Below are 10,771 nucleotides of genomic sequence, written 5' to 3'. Positions count from 1 at the left end.
TTTTTCCTTTCTTTCTTCTTTTTCTTTCTTTCTAAAAATAAATATTGGTACAATGGAATGAATTTAACTGATTTAAATTCTAAATGTACATTATTTTTACAACTGAGCAATATATAATGTATCAAACTTGTATTTGACAACTTTTTCAACTCAAGTAAACATTTTACAATAAAAATGGGTTAGCTGGCTCTATTAAAAAGTGAAATCAATGTAGTAAAACATGTAATATGACTTAATGTGTAGGAGCCATGAATGTAAATACGCAATGAGCATCAAAAATATTAAGTCAAAATTATCTGAAGAGCCTACATTGACAGGTAAGCACTTCATCCTCTGATTTAATAACTAATTATTCTATGTCAAATGTTAACAGTGAATGATGTCAACAGGGCACAGAATAATGCACAGCAGTGGGGAAACATTTCTGAAACATAACACTTTGTATAAACTAGTTTTCAAATAATGACCCCTTGAGAGTTAAGGAAATAAGAAATGTTAAAAAGAAGAGCTAACAGTGGTGTAATTTTATTCACATAGGGTTACCATTAAAAGTTAACTTTTTGCTATGCTAACATCCTTTGCCTCTCATTCTTACAAATAAATCTCCATCACAAGCAGAAATGTTAGTAATTATATCACAAATGAAGCACATTATTTTTAAAACCTTTTAAAATATGGCTTATGCTTTTACACATCAAGTTATCTATTAATATGTTACATATTAACAGATCTGTTTGGACAATCAGATTTCCTTGAGATTAAGGATGGAGCTGGCATTTTTTCTTTAAGAAGGTATTTTAAGCCTGTTAGGGGAGCTTCTATAGTGTGGAGCTTTTTTATAAAGTGGTATTCTTATGCATATCATTAAAAAAAAAAATCAAGCCAGAAACTAGATCTAGCTCTGGGAAAACAATTTGAATTTATTTCTATCTGATATGTCATAAATTCTTTGCTATGAATGTCTATGCAGATACTTTAAGAAAAATTGATTCTTCTGGATACACATCAAAACCTGATTAACTTTGTAATTAACATTTATTTTTAAAAATTGATAACAACATGTTAAATACTGGCAAAACTAAAAGCACTCACTTTGACTATCCATCTAGCTTTCACATTATTTACTTCTGAGCCCACAAGACTCAAATTGCATAAGGATAGAGTCTTTCATTTATCAGCATATCCAGCACATGGCACAGAGTGGGTAATCAATAAATAGTTGTCAATGATTGAACAGCAATTTTCAGCAGCAATGGCACAAGAATACCAACTGTTTCATTATGCAATGACAGGATCTTTTGGCAAAAATTCTAGGATTACTTATAAGTAGATCAAGAATTAGATAATAATTTCCTCCAAAAATAAATTCTCATAATGAGAAAAAAATAAAAGCCCTAACATTTTATCCTAAAAGCTATTCTGTAAAACTTGGAATATAAGCTAGGTGAAAACCACAATACTAAGAAGGCAATTCCAAAATTATTGTGTTTTACATATTTATTAAAGAATCCATTCTTATAACACTCCTAACAGGTGAAAATATTTTTACAATATTTTACCAAACTCCTAATAGAAAATGTCTAATCAGTTTATCCTTTTAGTCCCTGAATCCATGTTTGAGCATTTTAAAGATGGAAGAAACCTGTAAGAATCATATTATTTTTTAAAAATTGACTTAAAACACTTACTGGATAAATAATACATTTGTAACAGCATCATGATTTGTTCTGATATATGTATTTCACCCAGCACTGCTGAAATTAAACAGAATGAAAGTCAAAAGCATTCATCTAAAATTTCAAAAATGATTGTTTGAACTTTTTAAATCAGTAGAGTCCTAACGTCATTGTGTTCTGCAATTAGAAAATTCTTAGCACCTATACAAACACATTTACCTATTTCAATTAGGTCAATGTCAGGACTTATCAAAATTCTCCATCAAAATTTTTTCAAAATCTTTATTTTCAGGTACTATAAAAAATATGCACTAATCAAATGATATGTGTTCAGTTCTGACAATTCCACAATTAGGAGGAAAGGAAGGAAAAAACACTTATACAGGTAAATTTCAAATCCTAAATATTTAGTCCTTTATTTAAGCCTGGCCCTCTAAATTTAAAAAGGTATCAGTACTCTTGGTTACCAACTGTAAGCAATATAAAAATTTCACTGGTATCAATTCTAATTAGTTCAGTCCATCCATTTTCTTATACCGTGAATGTCTTTTTTCTATCAGAATTCAACAGAATAATGCAAATCTCACTTCTGAGCCCACAGGCAAGCAGTCTCAACAATAACCAAAAAAAGTCACTTTATGATTGGCAGTCTGTTTCTGAAGTAAAAATATTTTCTCCAGTAATCATCTGTCATGAGGAAATCCTTCACTGTTCTAGAAGCACAGTTCGAAGCTCATCTTCTTTATTGATCATCATTGAAGCAATTGCACCGTCATTAAACTCAAAAGAAGTTCCTCCATCCACAACCATACAGGCGTCCCAACAACGAGAACGGACACAAACCCTAGGTAGAAGGAAATATCTCATTAAAAAGTAATCGTTTTCTTAATCTTAAGTAATAGATTATTTTAATCCTGAATTTTAACCTAACCTAGTAGATCATTTGGCTTCCATTTTAAAAAGCTGTTCTCTGGTATGAGAACATTTAGTGACTGTGTAAATACAGGTATATTATGAAGATCTCGAAATGTAAATGTTCATATGATTGAATGTTGAATTACTAACATTACAAATATTTTAAGTATTGAACAAGAGTGTTAACTATTTTCATGTAAAATTTTTACTTAAGTATACACATATACAGAAGAGTTGGGTATATGTAGTTATGTGTACAGGTATAAACTCAAATTATTAATGTACAGTTCAATGAACACACTTATGTAATGATCACCCAACTCAGGAATCAACTGTTACCCAGCTTGCTGGAAGCTCCCTCACTGCCCTCTCCCAGTCTCTATCCCTGCTCCCTCCTCCAGCATACCCTTCTAATTTCTATCACTGTTATAGTAATAGCTTTGTCTGTTCTTGGCCTTTATATAAATGGAAGAATATAATATGCACAGTGGTGTCTGTCTTCTTTTGCTCAATAGTATGTTTGTGAAATTCATCCATGTTATTACACGTAGTAGTAGTAGTGTAGTGTGTTCATTTTTAATGCTGTATGTAAACACTTCTATTGTATGAAAACACCAAAATTTATGTCTCTCCTACTATTCATGGACATTTGGATTTTTTGGCTATTGGCAGTAAGGCTGCTATGAATATTCTTGAATGTTTTTGTGCACATCTTTCTGTTGGTGCATACATTTCTGTTGGATATATATCTCAAAGGGGAATTAGCAGGTCACCGTGTATGCTATGTTGAGGTTTGCTAGGTAATTGCCAAACAATTTTCCAAGCTATATATTCCTAAGAAACATTTTATGAAAGTTGTAGTCACTCCTCCTTGCCAACAATTGGTACCCTAGCCATTCTGGTGGGTGTATATGGCATGGTATTATGTAGTTTTAATTAGCATTTCTCAGATGAAGCATAAGGTCAATCATCTTTTTCATATGTTTATTAGCCATCTGAATATCACCTTTTGTGAAATACCTGACATTGGCCATTTTTCTAACATGTTGCCTGCCTTTTTCTTATTGTCAGTAGGAATTTTCATATGCTAAATATTCTGGCTATGAGCCCACTGCTAGATATAGGTCCTGAAAATATCTTTCTCACTCTGCCTTTTTTTTTTTTTTCTCCTTAATGGTATCTTTTGATTACTGGCAGTTCTTAATTCTAGTGTCGTTCAATATGTCAATCTTTTGTTGTTATAGTGCTTTTTATTTGCCCAGGCTGTAGTGCAGTGGTGCTATCTCGGCTCACTGCAATCTTCACCTCCTGAGTTCAAGCAATTCTGCCTCAGCCTCCTGAGTAGGCGGGACTACAGGTGTGCACCACCATGCCGAGCTAATTTTTTTTTTGTATTTTTAGTAGAGACAGGGTTTTGCCATGTTGGCCAGGACAGTCTCGATTTCCTGACCTCGTGATCCACCTGCCTTGGCCTCCCAAAGTGTTGGGATTACAGGTGTAAGCCACTGTGCCCAGCCGCAAAAATTTAAATATAAATAGTATATATCTTTGGAGGAGTCTTTGTAGTCTCACTTAAACTGAATATACATCTATGGATTAATCAAAATTAACTCTCAAATGATAACATGAATTTTAAGATAAAGTTCCTCATTTGTGACAAACCTGGAAAAATGTATGTTTATAAAAAGAAAACAAGTACACTAAGGTCAGCAATTTCTAATTGCTCAAACTGTTTTCTCCTTGCCATGAGAGAGATGGCGTTTTCTCGGAATTACAGATTTTCTTAATTTGGAAAATTGGGGAACCTTTACAAAATAAGAATTATATCCATTTTTTTATATCCTGTCTCCTCAAAAGTAAAATGAAACAAATTCAATAGGTGGGAGGTCACTTTTAGGGAAAACCTAAAAGAAATAAATATTATTCTAAAGGTGTATTGCTATGCAATCTAAGTTTTCTATCTGTGTTTATCCTGCTTTTACATACAGCTTATGAAAAAGAAATGGCTCTTTTACAGCCCCTTCAGCTTCTTTCACAATTATTGTATCTTGGTTCATTTTTTAAAAAAACAACAAATCACTGAAATAACTGTACCCTTTTATAGTCACTTAAGTTTTAGCTTCTCTAAATTGGCACAATAAGTGTAAAAGAAAATATGATTTTAGCCAGGTTAGCATGATACCTTGTTACTTTCACAGGTTCTACTTTTCCTGCTAGATTAAGATTGAACGAGAAAATTTAATGAAATCAAATATTTTTCAAGCCAAGTGTGCTTAGTAGCAATGAAAGGGATGAAAACAGTCACAAGTCAGAGCGAGGATGCTTACTTTGAGGAGAAACAACGCTGACGACTGCTTGAGAAAACTCTGTTTGCTATTGGTTCTCGAATACTGAAAAGTATTTTTGGTTCTTCCGGACTGTAGAGCAGTGATTCATTATATTCATTCGTTACTTCAAACAACAACAAAAAAATATATTAGCACATTCAATAAAAGATGGTCACTTATGAGAAGTGCAAAACAAAAAATAATAGATGCCATGCCCCATTTAAAATTAATTATGTTCCAAAAGTCTATTTGGGAACAAGCTTCTTGAAACTTGTGACACATATTCCATTAAAACCAGTAACAAAAAAACCTTATAAATAAGAATTATGTATCATGATTTGCCCAGAGAAACATACATCACCCACAATACAGTAGAAATAGGTACAATTGGGGAAAAAGGGAAAAAAAAAAAAAAAACACTAGCTACAAAGCTTGTAATTAAACAATAGAGGAACTAGATAGATGAGCTCAAAAAAGGAACCTGAGGTGCCATATTGTCCTGCCAAGTACTTTCCAAAATACCATGTCAAAGAGCTCATAACTATGATAATAAGCAAACAGGCTTGATATAAAATGCAGTCTCAAACAATGACAGGCAATATCCTTTCTCTAATACACCTGCCATTACTCAAGATATTTTTAGAAATCTTTGGGACCTGCTTTCTCTCTAACCAAGAGGCATATGAGGGCTGAAATACAAAGCACAAATTGGTTGAGAAGACTACAAAGATACCAGGCTTGAAAAAAACTTTAGTTGAGTACTACATTAAAAAAATTAAGATTGTGAGATAATCTACCTTATTTATGAAAGTTTCACTTGGGCTACCAGCTTTAAAAAAAAAAATCAATCTAATTCACTCACAAAAATAAAAATTTGGCTCCATGAGAACACATCACAAAAAAGCATGCTAATTTTGAAGAAAATTTCAAAAGAGTACTTTCAGAAGTGTCTGTAACTGTGATTGCACCACTGGCATTCACTACTGCTTCTGAAGATAGTCAAATCTTGAAAGGAGTAACATTCATTAAAATAAAGCTTTGGTATGTTTATTAAAAGAAGAAACTCACATACATATTTTATATTTATATAGATACCTGACATAAATTTCAGTTATTTTATATATATGTTTTAAGTTGAATTACATAATTAAGAAGCAATCACTATATGTGCTTAACTTCCCTTTGATACAGATTTAATGCTGGTGCTAACTCATGAACCATGATTAACATAATCTTGTAGGCCTCAAACTGAGTAAAGGAGACCAGAATCCATTTTAGAAGGCTGAACGGGGCTTGAGAGATTTGTTCCTGTTTTCAAACTGCTTTAGAGGCAAACTGTCCCCCCAACAAAGGAAGTCTTATGTGGAAACCTAACAATAAAGATAAACTGACACTGTTAAAATATTGTATCGGGTTAAAAGGTATTGCTAACTCATTTTAAGGTAACCTATGAGAATAAGGCTATTCTGATAAATCCAAGCATTTGTGTTTATGGATGACAGTTGCAGTCTTACATGTGTTAATATTCACTTTGTGTCTATATGTTGTTTGTCATATATGTTGAGAAAATCCTTACATAGGTAGGTAGATGTAACTATAAACACATTTGCTTTTGGGGTTTTTAAAAAAACAATTTACCCTGACATTTTAGGATATTCTTCAATGGAGATAGCAAAAAAAGCTTTAATTTGAAGTATGTACAAAAATGATCTTGGTAGATAAGTAGACTTCAGTGTGTTACAATCTGCTGTGCAAATCAAATGAATGTGTTTTTCAGTTTAAAAATTTAATTTTTTAAAAATAAAATTTAAAGAACATATTTGAAGAACTCCTAGTAATACCAGCTAGATGATCTACTTCAGCCCCCTCTTTTAACAGTTGTGGAGGAACGCAGCCTTGCCGAAGTTTCACAGCTGAAGTAGTAGATCTGGGACTGGAACCTACGATTTCATATTTCTTGGTAAGTATTCTTTCTCTAACAGCACAAATTCTCTTAAAGGAATTGTGAGGTAATCAAGCAAAACTAGGGAGGAGAATGTTAAAAAGAATATTTGCGTGAATAAGAAAATAAGCACTATAGCTCATTGAATTCTCATTCAGAGGATATTAATGGCATACTGAATTTAGGTATGCATTTCCTATTTGTGAGATAAAGATTTTTCTGTAATTTCCTACCCCCTAGGATATTTTTTCCAGTTATACTACTTTGACTTAAGAGTTATATTTCAGGGTTAACTAAAAATCACAACAAAAATCCAACTTTTTTTTTTTTTTTTTGAGACGGAGTTTCGCTCTCATTACCCAGGCTGGAGTGCAATGGCGCGATCTCGGCTCACCGCAAACTCTGCCTCCTGGGTTCAGGCAATTCTCCTGGCTCAGCCTCCTGAGTAGCTGGGATTACAGGCACGCGCCACCATGCCCAGCTGATTTTTTGTATTTTTAGTAGAGACGGGGTTTCACCATGTTGACCAGGATTGGTCTCGATCTCTTGACCTTGTGATCCACCCGCTTCGGCCTCCCAAAGTGCTGGGATTACAGGCGTGAGCCACCGCGCCCGGCCCAAAAATCCAACTTTAATCCTTATATTGCTTAAAAACACTTAAGGAGATACTGTATTAAAAGCATGTTTGAGTCCAAAAAAAGTACTTTGCTAATTAAACAACACTTTACACTATCATCCTCAAAACTGAAACAGAACTAAACTGTAACGGATTATTATCATTTGTCACTGACCTTTCTCTACCAATTCTCTGTTCAATGGAAGACTCAAATTACCTTGTCGATTTGCTATTGAAAAAGGAGTAAAGTATCATGATTAAAATTTATATATGTTATAAATATATATGCTATATAACAATAGCTAATATAAAATAACATGTAGACATTATTAATAAACAGTACCCCCCCATTAGCACTTTTGCTTTCCATGCTTTCACTTTCTTCCAGTTTCAGTTACCAGCAGACAACTATCATACAAAAGATATTACATGGAAAATTATAGAAATCAATAATTTATGTTTTAAATTGCACATCATTCTGAATAGCATGGTGAAATCTCACACAGTCCTGCTTTAACCCACCTGGGATGTGAGTCATCCTTCTGCCCAGCTTACCATTATGTATATGCTACTGGTCCATTAGTCACTTAGTAGCTGACTTGGTTTTTAGATCGACTATCATGGTATCATAGTGCTTGTGTTTAAGTAACCCTTGTTTAACTTAATAATGGCTCCAAGGCACAAGTAGTGATGCTGGCAAATCAGATATACCAAACAGAAGCCATAAAATGCTTCCTTACATGAAAAGGTGAAAGTTCTCAAAGAAAAAGGTCATATGCTGAGGTTGCTACGTGATATTGTGATATTGTGAAGCAGGAAAAACAAATTAATGGTTTAAGGGTTTGGTACTATCCAAGGTTTTAGTATTCACTGGGGGTCCTGGAACATGTCCCCTGCAGATAAGAGGGGACTACTGTAATAGCTGTTTTGGTACTCACCAATATTTAAAACATCCTCTACAGCCTGAGTTGCAACCCTGTTAATATTGAATGACCTAGAAACAAAAATCACATAATTCTTAGTTTGAATTCTAAAAATGTGCTAAAAATCAAAAAGGAACAACCTACCTAAAATATAAAGAATTCTTAAAAAGTAATTGGAAAAAGTTCTAAATGAACAAAGTTAAAAACTGGTAAATAAAGTACTAGTATGGATATGATGAGACAAATATTTTGATACACTGATGGGAACAGAGATATTGCAGTTGGAGAGCAATTACGCACTAACAAAATTAAAATGAACATATTCTTCAATCTAGTAACTTAACCTGAAAAACACTTCCAACTACAATACAAAAGATAGGTAAAAAATATTAGCTGAAAAGCTGTTTATAACAGCAGAACAACTCAAATATGTATCCATAGAAAGCTGATTAAATATATTATAATTAGTCATTATATTTAAAATAATACAAATATATGTGCTGATATGTAGGGATGACCAAAATATTAAGTTAAAAAACAACAGGCATTGTACAGTATATATATTTGTTTCACTTTAAAAACAAATAGATATACAATATGACTGTAGAGATGAATGTAGAAGTACTAGGAAGTACTAGAATCTACTAGAAGTTCTATGAATGTAGAATATGAATGTATAAGTACTAGAGATATGAAACGAAAGGGAGACTAGCTTTTTGCTGTATACATTTTTGTACTTTCTAACATAGACAAGTATTCTTTAAATTATAGTTTGCTTGAAGGTAAGAAATATTTTACATGTGCAATGCCTTGCTTAACCACTAAAAAACAAGCATTAATACAAACATGGATAACTGTTCAAAACAGTTCTGTCCTGGGGTCTATAAAGATCACTTAAAAAAGGTCGTTTTTAAAAAACATATATAAATAAAATATATAAATAAAAATATATATATTCCCATTAATTTTGAATTCTTCTACTGCCTCATAACTCTTCATACATGATCTCAATAGATAATCCCAAGGAACAGGAATAACCTATGAGTTAACACAACTCTAAACCTAAATCATTGGTTCTTAACTTTTTGGGGAAAGGAGAGTAGGAGATACTCTTATACCTGCTAACCTATACTCTTCGCGTTTGGAGAAATGCAAAAGCACGACAGGTCTACAACCTTCACCATTCTAAGAATTTTCATTTAAAATCAGACATATCCTCTACTAACAAACTGGAAGCAAACTGTGTTATTACATCTTCATCAACTACTAAAACTCTGTCTCCTAAAAACATATCTTCATTCTTAATTAAGTCTGGTAGAACAGCATGTAAGAAGAAAAAGGACTGAGAACAATCTTAAGAAGAAACTAACCGAAACACACAATGATCGGGCTCTGCAGTACTTCTCCCAGTGTATGCAGTAAATCTTATTCCCCACTGAACAGAGAACTGACATGATAACGGGACAATTCAGAGACATTTGCTATGTAATACCACCCTTATATCCCACGTCACGTGGAAATAATTTTTGAAGATGCAGAGATGAAATAGCTATTCCCCAAACCTGTTTTTTTTCCTGAATGCATAGGTTGTATTTTCTAGCCCTTCATGCCATATAGTCACGTGACTGAGTTGTAGCTAATGGAATCAGAGTGGACATGATGAACAGTACTTCAAAGCCTGGCTCACAGCCTCCCATGGGCACCCTCCATGCTCTTCCACCTTCTGTAGCAAAGCAACTGGAGGAGCTATGTTTAGAAGGTGGCAGAGCCACGTGATGGAAGGACCCTGGCTCCTTGAATAACCACTTACAGGAGAGCCACTTGCTAATTACACTGCAGACTTTGCAAGAACAAGAAATAGACTCATACTGTGTGAAGCCACTGAGATTGGTGGTTTATCTTTTATAACAAATAGCTAACCCTGACTCACACATTTCCACATTTCATATTGAAAACAAAGACAAATTAAAGAATTTAATACAAGAAAACAAGCCCCTCTCTATCAAGAATTAAAAGAGAAAAACAGACTATTCTAATATTTTCTTTGCAATGATTCCTCAGGGGTCTACGGTTTACAGTTAAGTTTAAAATTTAAATCACAACTTCACCACTTATTAGCCACATAGCTTTAGGAAAGTCAGTTAACCTATGAGACTTTCTGGATTCTACTAATGAAAATAAAATCGCCTACTTCCGAGTATTTGTGAGAATTTAAACAAGATCAACTAATTAGCTTGGAACAAAATATGTACTCAGAGATGCAGTATGATAAAAACAAAAATTATTGATTTATAGAAATATATAGCTTTCCCCCAGCCCCTCAGGCTCCTAGGCTTCCCTTCTCTTCCTACATTTTTTAAAAGAGAAAAGGA

At 33.4% G+C, this 10,771-nt stretch overlaps 1 protein-coding gene across 2 annotated transcripts in view; it reads right to left on the bottom strand.

The window, feature by feature from the left end:
- Nucleotides 1-509: 509 nt before the first annotated feature.
- The window catches only part of NADK2 (NAD kinase 2, mitochondrial), a 47,921-nt gene continuing 37,659 nt past the window's right edge, over nt 510-10,771 (bottom strand). For both annotated transcript variants that reach the window (XM_032278946.1, XM_032278947.1), the window contains 4 exons: nt 8,415-8,470; nt 7,652-7,705; nt 4,919-5,042; nt 510-2,520 (listed from right to left, as the gene is read on the bottom strand). In XM_032278946.1, coding sequence (XP_032134837.1) covers nt 2,382-2,520; nt 4,919-5,042; nt 7,652-7,705; nt 8,415-8,470 — 373 coding nt within the window. In that variant the 3' untranslated portion in view covers nt 510-2,381. The remainder of the gene's footprint in view (nt 2,521-4,918; nt 5,043-7,651; nt 7,706-8,414; nt 8,471-10,771) is intronic.

This window comes from Sapajus apella, unplaced genomic scaffold, assembly GCF_009761245.1.
Source record: "Sapajus apella isolate SASKATOON/1434 unplaced genomic scaffold, GSC_monkey_1.0 scaffold11, whole genome shotgun sequence".
NCBI lineage: Eukaryota > Metazoa > Chordata > Mammalia > Primates > Cebidae > Sapajus > Sapajus apella.
The sequence above is the reverse complement of the archived record's forward strand: the minus strand, read 5'-3'. Positions and strand labels throughout refer to the sequence as shown.